The sequence below is a fragment of the Protopterus annectens genome, chromosome 10.part0 (assembly GCF_019279795.1).
Source record: "Protopterus annectens isolate FY-2018-M chromosome 10.part0, PAN1.0, whole genome shotgun sequence".
Classification (NCBI taxonomy): Eukaryota; Metazoa; Chordata; order Ceratodontiformes; family Protopteridae; genus Protopterus; species Protopterus annectens.
In genome coordinates, this window is record NC_056744.1 from 1,474,217,452 (window position 1) to 1,474,241,845 (window position 24,394).

General features: G+C 38.4%; 1 protein-coding gene across 1 annotated transcript in view; it reads right to left on the reverse strand.

Annotated features, from left to right (window-relative positions):
• Positions 1-11,501: 11,501 nt before the first annotated feature.
• The window catches only part of LOC122813664 (zinc-binding protein A33-like), a 58,253-nt gene continuing 45,360 nt past the window's right edge, over positions 11,502-24,394 (reverse strand). Inside the window, exons 4-6 of the mRNA XM_044086106.1 lie at positions 16,917-16,939; positions 16,704-16,831; positions 11,502-12,682 (exon numbers count right to left, since the gene is read on the reverse strand). Of these exons, the coding sequence (XP_043942041.1) occupies positions 12,132-12,682; positions 16,704-16,831; positions 16,917-16,939 (702 nt within the window). The 3' untranslated portion in view covers positions 11,502-12,131. The remainder of the gene's footprint in view (positions 12,683-16,703; positions 16,832-16,916; positions 16,940-24,394) is intronic.

Below are 24,394 nucleotides of genomic sequence, written 5' to 3' on the forward strand. Positions count from 1 at the left end.
CCATCTAGATTGCTCTTCAGTGTATACCAGCATTTAGAAGTAAATACCAGTATTGCATTCATAGGTTCATAGGTTGGTACTAGGCCCGAGGGCCTATACAAGCCTAGCCATAACAATTCCCTGGCTATTTCTTCCCACACTATTTACTTCCCTGGACCCCTGTCTAGCAGGGCTACTGACATGATCCCTGGGGTGAATTTCCTTTCTCCCATCCAATCGTCAAGGTTCCTTTTGAAGAGGACCAAAGAGGCACTCTGCTTGACATGTATGGGCAATCTATTCCAGAGTCTGGGGAGTCTCTGGGTCAGGAACCTATCCCTCCAGCATGTTTTGTTTATTGTGATGACAAGATTTAGATCCCTGGAGCATGTGGCTCTGAGGGATTGGGATTTCTTTAAGTGTAGCATGTCCAACAGCTCTGGGTTTGACATGGCCTTTTATGTTAAGCAAAGATCGCCTCTGAGTAGACAATATGTGACAGAGTATAGCTGGAGTTTTTTAAGGCGATCAGTGTAGGGCATCTGCTTTAGGCATGTGATTCTTTTAGTGAGGTATTTCTGTGGCTTTCCAGTTGTTGCAGATGTCTTGAGAGGTACATACCAAACAGGGCATTGTATTCTATAATGGGTCTAATGAGGGATGAGTACAGTGGGACAATGACCTCCTTTTTTCTGGATGAAAAGCCCTTAGTGATGAGGTGTGCCACATAGAAGGATTTCCTGACTGTTGTGGCGATGTGGTTATCGAAGGTGAGACCACTGTCCACCTGTGTCCCTAAGTCTCTTATCAAACTTTTGGTGTTTAGTGTACTGCCACCCATATGATAATTCAGGGATACATGTTTTTTCCCAAAGGGGATAACTATACATTTCTTGGCATTGAGCTTGAGCCCATGGCTCTGGCACCAAGCATCTGTTTCTGTAAGGCCCTTTTGTAGAGTATCCACATCATTTGGGGATTCAATAATGGCTCCCAGTTTGCAGTCATCTGCAAACTTTGTTATCCAGAGTCCCTTAGTGTTGGCCTGTACTTCAGAGAAGTAGATGCCAAACAAGAGCGGTCCCAGGACTGAACCCTGAGCTACTCCACTTGTCACTTGTCTGGAGCTGGATTTGGAGTTGGCTACTTTTACAGTGTGGGTTCTATCAGTAAGCCAGTTAGCAACCCATTGGGTGACGTAGGGATTAATGCCCAGCTTAGTAAGTTTATCTATGATTCCAGAGTGGGGGATGGTGTCAAAGGCCTTGGCAAGGTCTAGATAGGCTGTGTGGACCATCTTACCCTTGTCCGTGGCTCTGGAGACTGATTCAAAGAAGTCAATCAAGTTCAGGAGACAAGATCGGCCCTTCACGAACCCAAACTTGGTGGGGTCCAGTGTATGAAGGTTGCCAATGTCTTTGTTTATAAGTTCTATGATAATACACTCCATGGCCTTGCAGATAAGGCTTGTTGGACTGATGGGACGGTAGTTTCCGGGATCCATGGTGGATCCCCCCTTGTGGAGTGGGATAACTGTAGCTGTGCACCACTCAGTGAGCATGAAACCTGAGGTGAGGCTATGATTAAACATGACACTTAGGTGAGGTGCCAGTTCATATTGTAGTTCATGTAGTACACAGCCCGGGATGTCATCTGGTCCCATGAATGCTGTATTCTTAGCTTTCGAGAGTGTGTTTTTTACCTGTGTGGCCTCCTAGTCATAGTCAAAACAGAGTGTTGTAATGCACTATGTGTGGTACGAACTGATTTGTAACAGACAGTTGCTACAGTTTGAAAGGTAGTTACTACAGCTTAAAAAAGAAACAAGATTTTTTTTTTTTTCAGAGGCACTGGTTAGATGCATTACAGAACTGAGTTCATAGAAGAATCAAATAAGATATAATAGGTGAGATGAAAGCACTCTCTTCAATACAGAGAAGTACTTGGAATTTGCCAAGTCACAAGAGATAAGAAGAGTGACAAACAGAGGAGCAAGGTCAAAGAAAGTTCAGGAAAGATTTACCTCTAAACAGACAGATCCCTTGTCAGTGGATTCCAGGGGTGCTGATGAGTGCTGCTGTACTACAACAGGACTGCAGCTGCTGCAGTGAACGTGAAAAGCACTGCATGTTCAAAGTAGGCTGACATCAGGCAGACAGAGGTGAAAGGGAGATAAGGGAAAAAGGCAGATGTGCTTAAATGGAAGAAAAAGCTGAAGGTAAACCACTTAATAATTTTCTTTTCTTTTTTAATGGTATTTCTTTTTTTTTTTTTTTTTTGTAATGTAGTGCTTTCAGAATGAAGTAGAGCTTTGACCTTTGGAGGGGAATAGAAGCTTTCAAGTCTAGATGTCATCTTCTGAGAATTTAGGCACATAAAATAGTACAGTTAGCAAAAGAGAAAGATGGCCTGGACGTAGGAATTGGTCAGTAATGTGTATGTAAAGAGACAATTGCCATTAAAGTATGGCATGTCACTAAATATGCAAGTGATGGGAAATGGGTGAGTCAAATGCATACCACTCGTGGTGAGGTGGGGAAATGATACTAATGATTATAAAAGTTAGCATGCTAAGGGGGAGTGTCATAGTGGAAAAATAAGAAAGCCAAGTCTGTGCTTTCAAAGAAAAAAATGTAATTTCTGGTAGTTCATCTGCCATGTTTGTAGTAGATATTGACATTACTGCTTAAACACTAAAAACACAATTTCTGAACTAGGCAAAGATTTCACTCTATATATTTGAAAGTGAGGAAGGAAGAAAAAATTGACAATCAAAGAAAAAAAAGAAGCAAAATGAACAGGACAAAATAAAGGAGTGGATGAGAAGGCAATGACAGAGAGAATAAATATCCCACCAAGCATGGTTGTTGAAAGATGTCAGGGAAGGAATAGCTGAGAAAACAGCAGAACAAATAGTTCTGAAGTATAAATGGCCCAAAAGTAAGGATGGGAAGTACAGGGGGAAGAAAAGACATGAACAGAGATATGTACCAAGAAAGGATAAGGGCGTGCGTAGAAGGTATGGCATGAAGAGGGAGTAGGAGACAAACAATTCTGTGGAGCTGGTAATGGCAGGTAGCACCATGCATCTCCTCACACACACACTGAGAATAGATGGGGAAGCTAAGCATAGGCAGTAACCAAAGGGCTTTGACACAAGTTCAGGGGATGGCCTTGGGGTAGAAGTTAAGGAGGAATTTGGCCAGTACCACCATGCATGGGAGATCTGAACAAAGGGAGCAACCAAGGTACTTTGAGTCCAGCTCAACTGGTGCCTTGGAGGTAGGGAAGTAGAATGGTTTGGGGGAGGGGTAAAGAGGAATACTTAGTCGGGACAAGAGGGAGAAAGATTACATAGTCACATGGAATATAGATTATTGCTCTCAAAGACTGGAAAGAAATGAGGTAGAAAGCTCTCAAAGATTGGAAAGAAATGAGGTAGAATAGGGATATAATTCTGTTCCAGGGAAAAAAAATTGTAAGTCAAAGATGGATGGAAGCACTTGAGCATGGAGTATGTCAGAGAGGAAGTAGACCACAAAGTCAGAAGGTGAGGGTAGAAAAGGAGGAGTAGCAAGGGTGTCCTAGAAAGGACCCTAAGTACTCACAGAAGATGGAAAAATGAGTGGCGTGGGAAGATGAATGAGTATGTAACCAATATTATCAGGATTTCTTTAAACATTTTTTGAAAACTAAGAGGTGATGTGGAGACAGGGAAAAAAGCAGCAGAGATTTCAAAGTGATAACAGAACCAGCAATAGATATGCTATTAAGGAAAACAGTATAAGGAAAGAATGAGAGAGAACTTTAGAAAAATAATTGGTGATAGTTAACATATGGAGGCAGACAATCCATGAAAAAGAGAATATATAAGAAACTGATTGCTCTAGGTTAGTAAGCTGATTTTGGGAAGAAGAAAAAGGATAAGTCAAATGAAAGGCTTAGTCATACCTCTCAACCTCTTAGCCCAAGAAATCTGGGCAAAGCCCGACATAATGGAGGGAGACAAAGGCCCAAAATAGGGACCGATTTTGAATATTGTTCTTATAAACTTAGAAAGTAGCTAGAAAAACAGGGCTTAAATTAAATGCATTTTCTATAGGATATGAAGTCTGAAACTCAAATGTATATCATTATTTAGTGATTTCGTTCCTCAGATCATACCAGTTGATTTTCTAGAAAACCACATATTTTATGAGTGGCAGACCAAAATGTTGAGGCAAAAATCTGGACATTCTGTGAAAATCTGGACAGTTGAGAGTTATAGGCCTTGAGATGCAAGAAATATGCTTCTTGGATGATGCCGTAGTTACAGTGTTCATGAAGATTGAAAGACTGTAGCATCAAGAAGGAATTATGAAGGTGGGCAAGTTATGATTAGAAAAAAACAAAGGACAAAGAAGTGCCTGGAATGGTCATAGAAGAAACAGTGAAGGAAAAAGAGAGTACACGGCAAGAGTTGTCAGAACGGTGTTAATATGGAATGAAAGCACAGCTGAGCGGAAATGTCACAGCAGTCAAGAGACAGAGTAGGAGACCGAGTTATCAAGAAATTGAGAGGTTAGAACAGTAGTTTATGGAGACTCAAAAAGGAAAGCGGAAGATCCCAACAAAATGAAAGCCTGAAGTGGAAGGACCTGGACAAAAAACAAAAAATAGACTTGAGGGTCAAAACAGTTATGGAAGTGAAAAAACAGTATTAGAAGGACAGCTGGTAAGTAACAGGAAATGTAGTGTGGAAGAATTTAGGGGTAAAAATTCAATATATTTATTTACTTCTAAATTTCTTAATCAGGTAGGTGAACTAGTCCAAGGACTCTCTTCAAACATGACTCAGGGCAAGTAGTAAAGTCATCTCTCAGTTTGCACAGAGGGTTAAAGCAAGGAGCTTTTAATAAGCGTCATCCTATAATCTGAGCAAGTCACTTAACCAGACAGTACTCCTTCCTCACCCCTGAAAAGGAGATACCTGTGCCCAGTGAACTTACCAGGTAAACAAATACAAAATTAAAAAAAAAAACATTATTTAGCCTGGCAGGCTCAGTCTGCAGAACACCAAAGTTTTAATATGATAATCATGTTCACGTTCTTGTCCTAACATACTCTCCTTTAATTGCTTGCAATCTGTATGTTAACTTATACTTATTTCACATGTAAATATTGCTCATTAATCTGCTAAAATATACTGAGCATGGATCTGACCATCACAGCTTTAGAGACTCAAGAAATAAGGGACCTTTCAATAGCAGAGGAAAATGCTGAGTATTAGTGCACAATAGGTGCTGGAAGAGATAAAGGCTGTTGGTCATATTCCCAGTTTAGATCCTTGGATTAGTTTTCTTCCACATCTAGTGTGAACTTCCACTACATGTCAAGCAGAGTAGCACCCTTGCCATCTTTTGGGTAAACCTATATAACTGGATGGGAACCTCAAATTCCCCTCCAGTCTATCCTGTGTTGCTCTCCTTAAGATTGGAAGGAAATTTTGAATAGGAGCTGGTTAGACTGTGATGATCTGCACACTGATTGCCTAGTACTTACCACAAACCTAACAAATGGTTGATAAGTCATAACATTAACATGTTGATCCCAAGTACAAAAGCTAAAATAGATAGTTCATTAACACTGGTATTACTTGGAAGTAAAGAACATCTCATATGCTAATGAAATATCTAGTAAGCAAGTTACTTTACTGCAAGTTCTGCCAAAGAACATTGATCCAACACAATAGAATAAATGCTAGGACAATTAATGTAATTGTGATTGTATTAGTAAGACAAACTTTATACATTATATGTACATGTAAACTTGTGAAGAGTGTGGTATCACCAAATTATTGAGGGAGGAGAATATTGTTATATAAACATTGTAAACTGTAGTATGTAGTGTTAATTAACCATGGTCATCATAACAAGTACATTTATATGTTAATGATAAGTATTTATTTATTTTCTTTCTAAATTCTATAATTTTGTTCACTTTCTGATTTGTTGGGGAAAAAGTTTCAGCTATGGTAAGGTTAAATGCAGATGTGTTTAGCAGTAGTGTTAGATCTTATTTTCAGTTTATTGGCCGGATGGTGGAAGTAAACTTTGCTGATTAGTTTAAAGGTTAGACATGTTTATAAGTATAGCCCTGTCTGTAACAGGAAGCCATTGGGTTATTTTTACTTGTTGTGCACTGATGCCATTTTTGCTGTTTGGTGATAAGATACCTGGGAATGTTTGAAACTTTAAAGGAAATGCTAAAGATAAATAAGCTAAGGACTTTGGATATTAGTTCGCTACTAAGTTTTAGGAATTCAGAGAGGGACATTGAGTGCATGGTCATACATTTTGAATGTGCTTGCCAGGAGTTTGATCATTATTTTATGACTGATGGCTTTAAAGTAGAATGGAGAGTATAGCAAGGTACTTATGTAGTAGTATTAGGTAATGGGGTAGCAATGTTACTGATGGGTTGTACAGCTGGGTGTAATTGTAGTACTAACTGGCAGTGGAGTCTAAGGGAAAGACTGCATTGTTAGATAATATTTTTATTACGTTACAGAATAATTTGTATTGGCTCAGGTAAATTGTTTTCATTCTATGCATATATAACTGGTTGACAGCATTAGTCTTAATTTTTGTAGTCTTTAGTTACTGTTAAGCAATGTATTTCATAAGGTCTTTTAGGTCTTGTTACAAGCCTTATCTTTAGAGTTTAGAAACAGCTCGACTTTGTCGTTTAACCAAGGTGTATGCTTTTGCTGACTACTCTCCTTTGTAATATTAGGAATAGTCTATCTGAAATTCGGTAAGCAAATTGCAAAATTCAGATAGTCTTGATGTGGGTTTATCACGTTGAATTAGGACCTCTGTTAAGTCAGGAATATATCCAGAATACACGATTCTTGTGGGGATTATTTGGTTTAAAGTGACAGCGATATTAATGGAAAGTCTTTACTGAGAGAATTTGGCAACACTTGGGAATGTATTGCCCTATAAGGCGTGTTAGTTATATGTATTTTGATGAGCAAATCAGAGCCAGTAGGAGGGTTAGGTAATTTTACATTAGTTAATACTTGTGTCAAATAAAAGGTACTAAAGAGTTGCTTCAGACAGGTTTGTGTAGTCCACTCTCTGTTAAGAGCAACAAGAACTATTAATTTTCAGCTTTTGGTGTGTTTATGAATTGTGAATTTTTCTGATAAAGAGGCTTATTAGCTGGGCTGAAAAAGTGTGTGTGTGTGTATGTGTGTGTGTGTGTGTGTGTGTGTGTGTGTGTGTGTGTGTGTGTGTGTGTGTGTGTGTGTGTGTGTGTGTGTGAGAGAGAGAGAGAGAGAGAGAGAGAGAAATGTATATGACTGCTAAAAATACTTTTTTTGTGCTTACCTACATATTAAATTAACAACCTGTAAGGAATTAAATAGGTAAAGGTTCCAACAACAAAAACCTATTATACAACCTTTACAAAAGGCAAGTAAATCATAACTGTCCTGTAGCATCATTGTATCCATTATCAAGAGAAAACTATGACTGACACATAATTATATTGATAAAAATAAAATGGAATGAACAGTTGTTGTAAACTCACATCAATTAGTAATTGTTCTTAAATTAAGTATTTTTTTTATTTTTAGCTTTAATCATTATTAATAAAACCGAATAAAGGGGAAAAAGAGAAATAAAAAAAAATAAATACTGACGTATAAAACTGATATATATATATATATATATATATATATACACACACACACACACACACACACACACACACACACATATATATATATATATATATGGGTCTACTTGATGTTCAAAATCTTAAAATGCCGACATTCATATGGCCGAGACCATATGATCGATATTTTGAAATGTCGAACATGTATAGCGGAGATCCCTATACATTCCAAAACTGGGAGATTTCCCTTTTCTGCACTGTAGTGCGATCTTGGAGTAGGAATATTTAAGTAGCAGGGGATGTGGGGGTTGCAGGGGGCTTGTTACCCTGCTAACCGCAGTTAGTGAAGTGTTTTTGTGTGTTTTACATTATGTAGTAGATGTTCAGCATTTTAACATGTCGATCATATGGTCTTGGCCATATGAAAGTCTGCATTTTGGAATGTCGAACATCAGAAGCATATATATATATATATATATATATATATATATATATATATATTTTTTTTTTTTTAATGTACTAATCCAGTGTTTGACTTTCAAAACAATTGCAGTGAATATACAGTCATATTTTACATCACTCTCATCTAGAGATAGACAAAGACTGTAGATAGCTTTAGAATTATATTCAATAAACTTAGATCATAATTACTCGAGTCAAAAAGATGTGATTCACAACAGTGAATCTTCCAGCACAGAAACAGCATTCCAAACAATACATCACAGGACCTTGTCTTGTACTGGTCACAGTTTTCAAAGACTATGGAGTCATTATAAATCTGTAACAAGTAGAAATAAACAATACTAAACCAGAATGGTAAACCATAACAGATCTCATTCAGGAGAAAAATTGAAAATATTTTGAAAGATCCGTTTCACCACTTTTACTGAAGAAATTGAATACTTCTCTTCTTTATGTTGGAAGATGATCATCGATGGATATTTAATCTGAAATTTAGGTTTTCTGCTTATTAGAAAAGTGCAGCATGGAGCCGGCTTCTGTCACAGAACAGCATTCTAAAGTAGGAAATATGGAGTTATATAGAGCTGAGAAATTAATGGAAGAGTAGAGGAAAAGGAAGGCGACAGCAAAAGGACAGAAAAGCACCGTCAGACAAGTAGGTTTATTAATTCTGAACTAAAGGAAATGGAGGACCTCACAACAGAGAGAAACCTTAGGGAAACATGATAGAATGAGGACAGGTGGGAACGCATCGACAACACAGGGGAAAAGGTCTGTAAAGTAAAGGTATAACAAGGATTTACATGGGGTATGAGAACTTCAGAATACTGTGTAGGTAGTTCCTGACGTCAGAAAGTTTGAGTTAAAAAAAACAGGAAAGAAGACAGTATATGTTGGACATGCAGGGGGTATGACAGGATGTGGCATATATTCTAGGAGTGCAGCTGGGCAAAGGAAATGTGAAAGAAATAAAAATAAGGCCAACTTCCAGAGGAAAAATTATTCCACTTGCACATTGGTTGATGCCTTCCCAGAGTTATAGAACAAACCTGTATGTTCTGGGAGATGATATGTGACGTTGTTGGCTGGATAAAGATGACTGTGATGAAGAAGCAGTGAGTGTCAGAAGGTTATTAACACCAGAAGCTGAGTTGTATAGCAAGAAACTGGAAAAAGATGCTGGGGTTGACATAGGAAGAACTTCATAGAAGGTTCATAATTACCACAAAAAGGGCAATTAACACTGTGAAACCTGGATGACAGGAAGAGAAAATGTTCCAAGACTGGAAAACAGTCTTCAAGTACTAAAAGACTGAGGTGTAAGGGATAGTACAGGAAAGATGAGAGACCTCACATAAGAAATAAAAGGAGGAAGGGATAAAAGAGAAAACATGAAGTAGCAGGTAAGGGTGGGAGAAGGTAATGGGCAGGCATGCAGCCAGGGACAGTTTAGGAGCAAAGTGAGATCAGGAGTAGAAGTACAGCTGACTGGTTACAAAGTAAGGGTGTGCCTGGAAAGGGATACATGTATACATATAATGCAAACAGAAAAAAATGTGGTGAGACAGAAGGTCGTAATGTTATACAGAGAGGAGTCAGAGATGATTGTTGATGAGGGCATCACTTTGTTGAAGCAAAATTACTAATAGGAAACCCTCAGATGAAACATGCTGAGATTCCCCAAAATATTAACACCAGTCCTAATACTTCCATTTAGTATTGATTCATCTTTTTTTTCGTCTTCACATTTTTTTGTGAATTCCACCCATGAGGTATACAGCATTATACTTTGCATTGGTGTGGCAAGAATCAACCTGCTAGTCTAAATGTGTTCATAAGCCTTGCATAATATGAATTATGGGGTGTTGTGTGCCAAGAAAAACTATGTGCAACACAGGTGTGATCCTACACAACTACTCTGGGTAAAGTCTATGGTGTCTATACTAAAAGTACCAGTATGCAACACAGGTGTGATCCTACATAACTACTTTGGGAAAAGTCTATGGTGTATACTAAAAGTACCAGTATGCAACACAGGTGTGATCCTACACAACTACTCTGGGTAAAGTCTATGGTGTCTATACTAAAAGTACCAGTATGCAACACAGGTGTGATCCTACATAACTACTCTGGGAAAAGTCTATGGTGTATACTAAAAGTACCAGTATGCAACACAGGTGTGATCCTACACAACTACTCTGGGTAAAGTCTATGGTGTCTATACTAAAAGTACCAGTATGCAACACAGGTGTGATCCTACATAACTACTCTGGGAAAAGTCTATGGTGTATACTAAAAGTACCAGTATGCAACACAGGTGTGATCCTACATAACTACTCTGGGAAAAGTCTATGGTGTATACTAAAAGTACCAGTATGCAACACAGGTGTGATCCTACACAACTACTCTGGGTAAAGTCTATGGTGTCTATACTAAAAGTACCAGTATGCAACACAGGTGTGATCCTACATAACTACTCTGGGAAAAGTCTATGGTGTATACTAAAAGTACCAGTATGCAACACAGGTGTGATCCTACACAACTACTCTGGGTAAAGTCTATGGTGTCTATACTAAAAGTACCAGTATGCAACACAGGTGTGATCCTACATAACTACTTTGGGAAAAGTCTATGGTGTATACTAAAAGTACCAGTATGCAACACAGGTGTGATCCTACACAACTACTCTGGGTAAAGTCTATGGTGTCTATACTAAAAGTACCAGTATGCAACACAGGTGTGATCCTACATAACTACTCTGGGAAAAGTCTATGGTGTATACTAAAAGTACCAGTATGCAACACAGGTGTGATCCTACACAACTACTCTGGGTAAAGTCTATGGTGTCTATACTAAAAGTACCAGTATGCAACACAGGTGTGATCCTACATAACTACTCTGGGAAAAGTCTATGGTGTATACTAAAAGTACCAGTATGCAACACAGGTGTGATCCTACATAACTACTCTGGGAAAAGTCTATGGTGTATACTAAAAGTACCAGTATGCAACACAGGTGTGATCCTACACAACTACTCTGGGTAAAGTCTATGGTGTCTATACTAAAAGTACCAGTATGCAACACAGGTGTGATCCTACATAACTACTCTGGGAAAAGTCTATGGTGTATACTAAAAGTACCAGTATGCAACACAGGTGTGATCCTACACAACTACTCTGGGTAAAGTCTATGGTGTCTATACTAAAAGTACCAGTATGCAACACAGGTGTGATCCTACATAACTACTCTGGGAAAAGTCTATGGTGTATACTAAAAGTACCAGTATGCAACACAGGTGTGATCCTACAAAACTACTCTGGGAAAAGTCTATGGTGTATACTAAAAGCACCAGTACTTTGACAATTCACGTGAAATGAAGTATTAATCACACATCTCTGTATTTTTCAGTGTTTTATTTTCCATGCACTTTTGACTAGCTACTTTTTTACCACAGCAGTTAACTCATACAGTAAAAAAGAAAAAAAAAGAAATGTCTTGCTAAAAACAGAAGTTTAGTTGATGAATTCTCTACCCAAATGACCCCAATACATGCACATATAAGAAAAACAAACATTTTTGGTAGACTGACTTGTTTCTATACCAGTCTAGTAAATGTGTTTCTTTGTTTATGGAGCAAAATACAGACAGGTAATTACTAACATGAATGAGCCAGTTTTACTCAGGACCATACCAGCACTCTACTGACATCATCACCCAGGCATGTATGATTACAGACCTTTTAATTCTATGCACTTACAAACAGAATGTAAATGAGAACATTTAAATGTCTACAGATTTTAATTTCTATATAGAATAAAAAAAAAATTATAAAAGCAGTGCAGATAAACACCTGCTAGCATTCAGGTTTACAGTAACCCTGACAAACCTTAAGTATACCAGCCATGATAGGTTTAACAGAAAAGGTACTTAATACCTGGATGACAATACTAGGCAATGTAGACACCTGTAATGATGGTAAGTTCCAGGCTTGTTCCTGTTGTAACTCACAGGCCTGCTTATAGTTACACTCACTGTAATTTCAGAGGTACTGCATTTCTTCCATTAGTGTCTTTCCAAGGACTGAAGAGGGGGTAAACTTTCTCATTGAAGGTTTCCTTAAAGCTGTGAATGTGTGACATGCTATCAGCACCATAAAATGACAGCTGACCACTGTCATAGTCCAAGAACACCCATATTTTATGGGGTTTTCTTTTTACTTTGACAACTTTGCATCTCGAATCCGTAGCATAATACACATTCCCATTCTGATGCTTCACAGCCCAGTACCCACTGTATGATTCTTGTAAGATTTCTTCCCTCTGTAATATTCCTTCCTTTTTGCAAACCGACTCTGTGACAACACCAAGAATCCAGTCTGTCTTGCTCCCCACCTCAACCTCCCAACAATGCTTCCCTGAGGTGAATCCATTTGATCCCAGCACATAGAAGCCATCGTCAAAATGTTCCATTTTGGAAGGTAGCCACTGCACTATAGGAGTCCATGTTGCAATGTTCTTACCCACAGAAACAAGAACATTAGGATGTGCTGTGCTACGGTCCAGTGTCACAGAGGACAGAACTAAAAAAAATACAAAATAGTTAAGTTTAATGATACATACTGTATTAATAGTGACTCTGTACAATACTTTATTACTAACACTTGTACTTTCCTTGGTTTTGTAAATTAGCAGAATAGTTGAAAGAACTACATTTTATGATTTTGAAAGAGAAGTGCTCTCTTTCTCTTTCTCTCTATGTTATTCAGTCCATTCAAGGTTCACTGTTACTTAAAATTGTCTGCACTACTTTTTGCCTGTACCACAAGTCAGATTGCCTGTCCTGCTACTGTGATACAGAGGGCTGAATCCCTGACTGTGATGGAGACAACATCTGTTCAAACCTGCTACTGTGATACAGAGGGCTGAATCCCTGACTGTGATGGAGACAACATCTGTTCAAACCTGCTACTGTGATACAGAGGGCTGAATCCTGACTGTGATGGAGACAACATCTGTTCAAACCTGCTACTGTGATACAGAGGGCTGAATCCCTGACTGTGATGGAGACAACATCTGTTCAAACCTGCTACTGTGATACAGAGGGCTGAATCCCTGACTGTGATGGAGACAACATCTGTTCAAACCTGCTACTGTGATACAGAGGGCTGAATCCCTGACTGTGATGGAGACAACATCTGTTCAAACCTGCTACTGTGATACAGAGGGCTGAATCCCTGACTGTGATGGAGACAACATCTGTTCAAACCTGCTACTGTGATACAGAGGGCTGAATCCCTGACTGTGATGGAGACAACATCTGTATACAGAGGGCTGAATCCCTGACTGTGATGGAGACAACATCTGTTCAAATAGCAGCAGAGGAGGTGGATAGAGTGGGATGGGAGTAAGTGGCCACTGCCAGATTGCCCATCTTGGGTGAAAGGAGACTACTGTTGCTCATCATGAGTGATAGCGGGGGGAGCAGCTTGCTACAGTTTCAGAGGCAGGAGGTTTTCTTTCAGGGGTCAACAATTTACTTTTTTTTTTTTTTTTTTTTTGCTCAATTTTAAGTAGAGGAGTATGCTAGTTCAGTGGAACTGCACACAGTCACTGGTGTCAAAAGAGAAGGAAGAACCTGAGATAAGACCTAAAAGGGTGGTCAGATTTGACTGCAAGGGGGCAGCAGAAGGTCAAGCCAAGGAATTGCAGAGTAATGTGCTTTTGGTAGTAGTAGTAACCCATAGAAAGCACACAATGTGTGTGTGAGAAGGTACTTACAATGTGTTTAAACAACAGCAGAAGAAAAGACCTGGAAGCCCTTAATTATACATAGGTTGGTTCAAGTTAAGTGTACATGTGTATTAAGTCAGGGTGGGCTGCAATTGTGGGGGGATAGGCAAGATGTTGGGCTGCAGTGTTGGGGGATGTGCAAGATGCTGGACTGTAATGCTACAGGTGGGGAGATGAGAGAACCAAAAGTCATCATACCACATAAATGGCTTTAGGAAGGTCTGGCCTGGAATACTGAACACTGTTCTGGGCATTTTCAAGAATCGGGAGGTGAATGGGAAAAACAGGAAGGGTCCAACAAAAATGACAGAAATGGTCAAAGTGGTAGAGGAACTGAATTTGAAGACAGACATTTGGAGATGAACATTCAACCACTGCAGAAGAAGAGGCAGGAGGTAAAAATTATACGGGTGAAGTACAGGACACCAGATGAGCAGGTTGTTTTCTTCTGTTGAAAGCCCTATGTTTGTATGTCAAATAACTACATCAGCAAATTCAAGCTATGGAACGCCTTCCAGTCTGTAACATTTTACTTGAGCATCTTGGAAAAACTGGGCTGCAATAAAACTGCTATGGGCTAAGTCAACGAAGTGCAAGTGAGCTACAATCTCTTGATGCAAGTTTGATTCTTAGCATGCTCATATTGTGCGGTGCTGTGAAAGACATTAAGTAAACTGACATTACTGCACTGCTTCTCTACAACAGGAACTTGAGTTCAGTGTATTTCATCTAAGAAAAACGTTAAATTAAAAAAAAGCAGGAGCACAGAGTATTCAATGGTATTGCAACTCAAATTGACTATATCAGTAGGACAATGGCGAAAGATATATTACGTGAGTGGTAGTCTTTACCAGCAGTTTCTTATATTTTGATTTAGTTTAGGCCTTTCGTATTCCCTCAACTCACAGCTGTGACTTGGCAGCATATTCAGCTGCGTATATGAGACAATTGTAAAAGGTCTGGGGATTTTTAATAAGCATACATTTTCTCACCATATCACCTGACACTATGGTCAACTGGAAATGTCTTTAGGATGTGCATTAAAAGCCAGATGAAGTAATTTTCTTTTGTAGAGTTTTGTGATGTAAATAAAGTTCTATGTTCAGATCTATATTAAAGAAAGCTGTGTGTGTGTGTGTGTGTGTGTGTGTGTGTATGCATGTACTTAAGGCATTTCTATATAAAGTCAAGGTGACAGAGTGACACTGGTCACCACTGCAAACTTTCACAAGGATACTGATGTGCTTGGTTCATAGCTTAGTGTCCAACAATGAGGATGTACAGTATATAAACTGAGATGGCAAAGCAAACTGTTTAACAAATTACCGGTGCTGTACTAAATAAGGGCCTGCTGTGTGACACCATTTCTAATAGCTGTGACTGTATAGAAAATAATATTTAATGTGTTGACAGTGCTGTGGGATAAGTGTCCAGAACCAAACAGTTATTGTGCATTGCTCATACAGGATTAGATAGGTATAAGGAAAAGATGCATTTATATCTGCAGAATAGGAAATATGCATGGCTATGGACACACCAAGGTCAGCCTACACGTACCTCAATGTACCTGCAGATTCATGTACATCACTTACATCACACAGTGCCTCCACCATCTACCTTGTTGGGCTGGATGTTGAGGTAGTAAAAACTGAAGCACTATATAAGTCAGCACAGCAAAAAAAGATTAGTAGTCCATGTTGTGCAAGGCCATGACTTATGGAGTGAATAATCTCAGGTCCAATGTCAGAAAAATGAATGAAATTTACTACCATTTACACATCCCACAAAGATGGGGGAATGGCATAAGTTGTGGAGTAGGGCATCAGCAGGTGGACAGCTTTAATAAGACTCAGACAGCATAATTAATACAGACAGCATGGACTCAAAGGTTTGCCATGTGAGTGCTGAACTCTTTCAGTGATTGTCTCTAGGAACAAAACACATAGGACCTAAATGTTATATAAGTCATAAAATTCATGCCTGCAGGTAGAAGATAGCTAACCTCTATCTAAGATGCAGCTTGTATACATTCATGCAGTTTGTATATGGAAAGAAGGGAATATGCAATGGGCCACTTTATAGCATCCAGCTATTACAAGATGAAGAATTCTCTCAATTAGCAAAACCATTCAAGGAGTATCTGTGAGGCTGCTGTGTCTAGGCAGGAACAGATCACAGTATATGCTATTTAAGCATTTTGGAGACCCTGACTAAAAAAGTATGTCTGTGACTACTCAGTCAAACTATCTCTATCATCTCCACATTTTAATATTAATTGCAAGACAAACTATTGTTTGGGAGGTTGGCCTAATGGTTAAGGTGTTTGCCTCACAAACACAAGGTACAGGGTTTGAGTCTCACAAGGGATAGTTGGCTAGGCTTGCAAGGACAGCTAACCTATGAACCTAAATTACCAGTGCTGAAAGGGTATGCTTTCCTGGTACAGGCATATTCTAGAAGGTGGTATAATGGCTTTCCTGGTACAGGCATATTCTAGAAGGTGGTATAATGTTGGTTATATCTAAATTGGAAATGTCTCTGGATATTTTCACAGTAATAATCATTTATGGAAATTATATGCATTTTACTTGTCCAAAGCATTTCTGTTTTATACTTTTAATATTCTAAAAAACATGTCCAGTATAAGATGGACTTTATTTCCTTCGATGCAGAATATAATAGAGAATAATTTAATATCTTAGACTTAAAGCAAAGACTCATATGTTGAAATAGATCTTAAATTAAGGAACTTTAATTTAGAAAAATATAGTTAATCATTTATCATGAAATTCTGGTAAATATCTGCCTTACCAGGTCTGAAGATGGAGTCGAATTCAGTCCAGTCATTGTACTTTGGCAGCTGATGATATATCCCAGGGTAGAGATCATGAGTCACTAATGTAAGTGTAGGTGCTTCATGCTTCTGTTTTTTTATAAACCTAAAGATAAAGGTCATAATGAATGTAACTGCAGAACTATTCAAAAAATGGAATTAGTGACAGAACTGTCAGAACACATACATACCTTTCTATCTCCTCTTGAATTTCCTGCATAAAAGAGAATAGAGTATTTTCACTATCATAGTTCAGTCTCAGCATGACATTTACAATACCTTCACCATTGTCTATATTTTGAGCACAACAAGAACCTTAAGGATTTATCACCATTCTTGTATAAAGGTGACTACTTAAAATGTTAATTATCCACTCTTCATTAAACTGCCAAAAGAAACAAAAACAAAAACAAAAAAAAAAATATATATATATATATATATATATATATATATATATATATATAAAGCTGTTGGATTCCAGTCAAGTCACTTTGGCAAATGTAAAATGAAAGCAATTCATTTAAACCACTTTAAGAGAACATTTAAAGAGTTTTTTGCTGGTGACAAGCCCCCCCCCCCCCGCATCCCCCAAAAGGAGGGATACCCCTTCTAAACCCCATCTGCTGAATTATATTTACCAACTCTGAAGTCACACAACAGTGGAGAAAAAGGTAAGCTCCAAAACAAAAGTAGAAGTTACAAATGGCAGACCAGAGGTTATAAATCCACAAATATTTGGTTTATTAGCCCACAGGTTTAAGGCTTTCATCCCAATCAAATCACATAAGGAACTTCATCAGATACAAGGCTTTAAAATTTAAAAAGTCAAATAAATAGACTTGAATAGGTGACATCACTTCCTATACCATGTTTAAAGGGAGCCTGACAAGCAAAATATTTCATTACTGTTTAAATGCAGCCGTAAGACATAAGACATGTAAAATGCAACAATAAGCACAGAAGTAAAATGCACAAGACACATAGAGATATAAGAATTTCTCAAATTAGTATAAAAAATATACAAATAAGTAAATAAATGTTTAAAAAGCAGTTGTTATAGTGTTGTATATATCCACACCCCACCATCAATTAATATGCTTTGAGCCTGATAAATAGGACAGCAAGTAAATGACATTGATGACATGCCATTTGTGACTTCTACTTTTGATTTGGTGTTTGGTTTTGAGTGAATTCCCCAAAAAGGTAAGCTCCACTGCTTCAAAAATGGTTATGGCCAACTGCTTTCATTTTATTTGCATTTACCGAAACTGCCCTCGATGAGCTGACATGCTCCCAAAGCTGCCATACATTAAGTTGTAAATTACAATCTTCTGTCTTTGATAATGTATTTGTTAGGGTAGTAAACATAAAAGACTGCAGGGAAAAAAAGTTCAGTGGTTTGCAGAAAGTGAAAATAGTTTGTGCTCATAGCTGAGATTTCCAGATGTGGCGATGTGATTAAACAAGAACTTTCCTTTCTGTAGTCATTGACTGAATGGTGTGTGCTGCTAATATCAAGTGCAAAAATATCAAAATAATTTAGCTGATAAGACCATTTTTATACCAATAAATTTTATGCTCCACATGGACTGCTGTGGTAATTTAAAAAATATAAAAAAGACAATCTTGTCAAGCACCTTTCTGATGGAAGAAAATAACTTAACAAGCTTTAGATAAGCATTTCAAAGTACTGTTAAGACTGGGTCTCACACTGTGGAGTAACAGCAGGCAATACTGGCCAATAAAGAACAGTGGTAGAATGCAAAAGAGCTTTAAAAGCTGTTTGGTATTTCACTCTGAAACATTTATAAACAAAATGTTTCGCAGAAAGAAGTGCCTAACAGTTTTTAAAGAGATTCATTCTTCAGAAGAATACTTTGTGTCTGCTGTCTGTCTGGCAGCTTTTACACTTGTTTTCTGTTAGTAAATGGTGATTCTCCATGCATTAAAAAGAAGTATGATCAGTTCTAGACAATCATAACCCTTATGTGTTCTTCACATTGATGCCAATACTAACCTTGACAGCAAATTTCTTGGCATTCATCAAGAACACATAATAAGCTGGTTATGATCAGAGATGCAGTCATAATCCTCTGTATTATTTATAATATGAAAAATCAGAAGCATGATAAATCTTTGCTTTGAGCAGAGGCAGTAAGAAAGAAAATTTGCAGTGCTATGTCATGTCCATCTACAAAGAAAATGATCCTGGAAAATTATCAACACATGAGGCAGGATAACATTTTGGGTCAATACTATACCTCACTATGTTACTATAATGTGTTGATGCAGTAAGTCTTAGTGACTGCCCTTTTTGGCAGAGAACAAAAGGGAACACATTCCCTGTATACACATCTAGTGTGGAGCACAATGCATACATTTCGGTGATTCAAATCTTTCCAAACAGAGACACAGGAGAGCACAGGTGAAAACTTAGTAAGATAAAAAGGGGAGCTAAACATGTTGCAGTCACCATTCAAAAGTGACAGCTGAGATGTCAGCAAGTAGGCTTATAGAGGTAGGAGAGTAATGTCAAAAGTGTTAGCTGTGCTGGCAATCAAAAAAATGAGGGAGGAGATGATTACTGACTTAATGAGTGGATGTAGCAAATGACAAGAGAGAATGGTTTAGGAATCATGGTATGACAGAGGAAGTCCTGGCAGTAAGAAGGTTCCATCTTAAACCAAAAGAGGAAGAACCACTTAATGTTCCAGATGTTAAGCAAAGATTGGTAGGTGGATAGGCTGTGACAAAACAGTGGCAAAAGAGAAAGATACATATCTGGCTGTAAGGAGAGGGAGAAACCATGTAGAAAATATGCTTGGTAGCACGCAGTAAAACATTTCAATCAAAACACATAGATATCGTGCCATAAATGGGTGCATTTGTATCTTACCAGGCTCTCCCAGTGCATTAATTGACACATTTGGAAAGGCAAGTAACAGTTTTTTTCTGATTCTCCAAGCCATTTCTAAGTTAAGGTATTTGTACAATCCCACAGGGGTTGGTCCTGAGTCCAATACTGTTAAAGATGATGCTCTTAGCCACAGTCGAGGGAACAGAAAAGAGGACTGGCCTCATTGATAAATGCACAACAATAAAAACAGCAGTGGATGATGGATGAAAAGTCTAAAAAGGTCTTAGACTGAAAAAGCATGCAGAAAGATATATATGGCTTAATGCACAGCAGAGCAGAATACTGCAAAAAACAACAACAGTTATGTGAAGTAAAAGATGAAACTGATGACATTAAAGTAGGAAAAGGATCTTGAGGTGAATACTGCATCCAGCATTTGGCAATCAAGAAGAAAGAGAATGATGGCAAAAACAAATGGAATGCTGGGGTCCATCCTCGAAAAAGTCCTTTTGCAGTAACAAAGAAGTTCTGCCCTCACTCTATCTTGCTCTGTTGAAGTCACTTTTAGAGAAAAGTTCTGGAGGTCATAGAAGGAGAGTAAAATCAGACAGCTAGACGAGGTCCACAGTGAATTTTCCAGGAAGCTGGGTGGGAAAGAAGATAAATGATATCACCAGACATGTGAGAAACTGGAGCTGTTCTGCCTAGAGAGCAAAAAGAGGCAGAAGGATACGGTACGGATGTATAAGGCCATGTCAGGGATATACAAAGGGTGTGTCTGAACATGCAGACGTGTGTTGGGAGAAGTACACAGACTGGAGGTATTATCTGTTCTTCAGATCTGCAAAAGTACTTGTTTACAGAGAAGACTGTGAACTCACTGCAAAATTATCTGCATAGTTACTGCAGAGGGAAGCCACTGTAACATTCAAGAGGATATTGGCAAGTAGAAAAAGGTGAAGGGGACGTGAGGGATGGAAGTAGAATATTAAATGCCTTGAAACAGCAGATGGGCTAGACTGCCTCTTCAGCAAAGATAATGCAATTGTCTCCATTGAGGAACAACTTTTGTCCAACATTAAAGTACTTCAGTAACTGCACCTAAATTCAGGAGTCTGACAAATGTAACTCCTGAATTCCATGCAGTGAATATCTCAGTGTAGATGTCTAGGTTTGGCACTGGATGCAAGAATGCTAATAATACTATGAGAGAATAATTCATGATGCCAACGTATGTTTACTCCCTACCCAGAATCCCAAGTGTCCCTTCACTGCCTGCCTCCCCCTCCCCACGATCCTTCCGGAAGACAACCTTACAGCATGACTTTTACATTGTTCCCATGGAGTGAGGAATCTGATGGGTAGTTGCATTCATGCAGCAGGCATACTTCTTGAAAACTGTGGACAAGTCAGAGTCTCCAGCAGGGGATGTGGCTTCTGCAGGTACATCAGGATGTCACTATTCCATTCCTGATAGGATGATCTGTGAGGTTCCTTGTCCTAGCCATCAACACCCTCAGCCCTCCCCATGAGCTAGGGGACTTGGCCATCAGCTGCATCATCCTACCAGTGACTGGTGTCCACTTCTGAAAAAGCATCACCAGAGCCAAAGATGAAAGCTCTGCCTTTGTATAATGGACCTTTTTCAAAATCACCCTGGGAGCATTATATGGTTAAAGTGCCTTTCTCTGTGTCACACAGTGGACAAATTGAACATGAGGCACTCAAACTCTACACTAAAGGATGAAAAGCTTAACACCTCATAGCTTTAATCATCTGTGCTAACTGCCAGATGGTAATTGAAAGGATGAATTTCCTTAAGAGAAGTTGTGGGTCATTGAATAAACATCTATTCACTTTGAATGTGAATCATGATTGTGAAAGCAATGATCATGAAGATGTCTGTGGTAGCAATAATTTTAAACAGCAACTTGGCTCTGATTCATGATTATATGAAGTATGAAACTGATTAGAAGATTTGCTAAACTGGCTTCATAGTTGTGGCTTTATAAACTTTTCGTTTTGACCTGGTACTACATTTGTGAACTTTTCATCAGTCTATGAACTTGGAGTTGTACATGTATTGATTCATTATAATAGTGCTGTATGTAATTTTAAGACCTTTAAGAAATGCCTTTGGTGGATTCTTTGTTTTCAACATTAGGATTGTACTGCATTTTCTGTCTATTACAGCTTGATACTTTGTACTTAAACTTACTATTGCATATCTTTAATCACTATTTTAGAATGTTATTGTTGAATTAGTTGCTATTTAATATCACTTGATTTACATTACTAATATACAATCTACTTTTAAGAAATATATTATTTCATATTTTATCATACTTTTAGTGTATGAGCTTACTTACTTACTCATAACTGAGTCTCTGTAGTTACTGTTTCTAACTGCATGCGTTTGACTAATTCTAATCAATTTGTCTTAACTGTAAAGTTGTCAGTTATAAGCACTTTAATTAAATTTAAGTCTGAATAACATATTCTCAACTGTTTTCAGTACCCTAGCTCCACTTAGCAATGTTATACTTTGAGGAGACCTTTAGATGAGGGTCATACCTCTCAACTGCCCAGATTTCTGCCTCATATTTTTTGCCTGTTCCTCATAAAATTTGTCATTTTGTTGCAAATCATTGAGGACTGAAAGTAGTGACCGCATTTTGCATTTCAGAATTCATATCATTCAAAAAATGCATGCTAACTCAAAATCTGTTATTCTAGAAACTTTTCACATTTATCAGAGCAATATTTAAAACCTCAACCTACTTTGGGTCTTTGTCCCCCATTATGTCTGGCTTTGTCCTGAGTTTCTCACTAAGAGGTTGAGAGGTATGCCATGGATTATCTATATATCAAGTATACTGTGCTTATCTGAGATTATGTTTGGAATAGGTACATCAAAAGCAAACAGTTCATTCTCTGAAATGATTCCATAATCTAAGGAATAAAATGCACTTACCTCACTAGTGGAAGGGAGAGACAATATATTGCTACTTTACCGAGTTTTCAATAACCAAATGATAAAAAAAGTAGGGAACTCTGGAAGAGGACTGGGTTGCTTATTAAACAGTCATATCAACAAATTTGGATATAAAATTGCATGTACTTTCCGCCCTTGTACTTGAACACAGTATTAATTACTTTCATATGTACATCATAATTCTACTGTAAAAATCAAATCCAGTTGATTTCAGGCCTATTTTTTTCACATCTATGTCATGATTGGTCAAAAACTTCTTAAGTAAATTATAGCAGGGTGTTTATTTACAGCAGATTGTATGTCTCCAGATTTTTGTATCTTGTTTAGAGAGAGAGAGAGACAGAGAATCAAACTATTTCAATATTCTGTATTCTGTAAACAATCATTACTAATCACTATACACAAAGGTCAACTGACAAGTGCATGAACAACTTCAGGCATACTACATGTAAATCCTATTAACTTACGTATTGGAAAGAGTGTTGCAAAAGGTGATGTTAATTTACATCCTTATAAATAACTCACAACTACTGTATCCAAACAGGATATGAAGCCGATACTGTACTGCTGTGGAAGCATTAATCATTTAAGGAATTGCTTCATCTTTGGCAGTACTACGTTGTTCTTCTTCCTGACATATCTAAGCATATTAATACTATGGACTATTCTCTGATCTGCTAAAGACTAACACACTGTGGTATATTGGGAAGAGATGACTGATCCCACAGCTAATTTGAGAGATTTGAGGCAACATGGTTTCAAACAGCACAATGAGAGTTCTGCTCCCAAAACTGTACTGTTAGGAGTTTCACAACAGTCTGTTCTTGGACCATGACAGCTTATACTCTTTCTCTCTCTGTTGTTGTTGTCTTTCAGCTTTTCCCGGTTAGGGGTCGCCACTGTGGAACTCTGGTCCGCTATATTTTCACGAACGCAGAGGTGCCAGCTCGACGTTCAACCTTCAATGAAGGCACACCCATTTACGCATGTCTTCGAACGCCCACCCAACCGCGGGGAGGACATGCAGACTCCACACAGAAGGCACTCCCCGCACTCCAACTGAGAATCGAACGGGAGAACCTCTTGCTGTGAGGCAACAATGCTACCGCTGCACCACAGCGGAAGTACATATATATATATATATATATATATATATATATATATATATATATGTATGTATATATATATATATATATATATATGGTTCTATCTGACTACGTCGACAAGTCAGAACGCCGACAGCGAGAACACCGACGCCAGAAGATCGAAAACGGAGAAGACCGACGGATCAAAACCCCGACGCTGAGAACATCGACATGGGAAAAGGCTGTGGATGTATGCGGTAGTGACGGACGGTAGGTCTTGAGTAAGGTAAGTGTCGACTGTGATAGTTTGTGGGTTGAGGCGGGTTAAGTGAGTTAGGGTTAGAAGCTGGCTAGGTAAGTGTGCGACTGTGATAGTTTGTGGGTTAGGGGCAGGTTAAGTGAGTTAGGGTTAGGCGGGCTAGGTAAGTGTGCGACTGTGATAGTTTGTGGGTTAGGGCGGGTTAAGTGAGTTAGGGTTAGGGCGGGTTAGGTGAGTGTCTGTAGTGGCGGACCTTAGGGTTAGGGTTTGGGTTAAGGTTGTAGGTAGTTGTGTATGTGAGGTTTAGTGTTGGTTTGTAAGGATTTTGGTGTGCTTGTGTTGTGTGTGTGCTTTTGGACCGGGATTTGTTTTGTTTGTTGCTTGTCGGGATTATGGTGTGTCGGGCATGTGAGGTTTCGTGTTTGTGAAATGTCGGTTATGTGGTGTCGGTGATTTCGTTTTGGCGTTTTGAC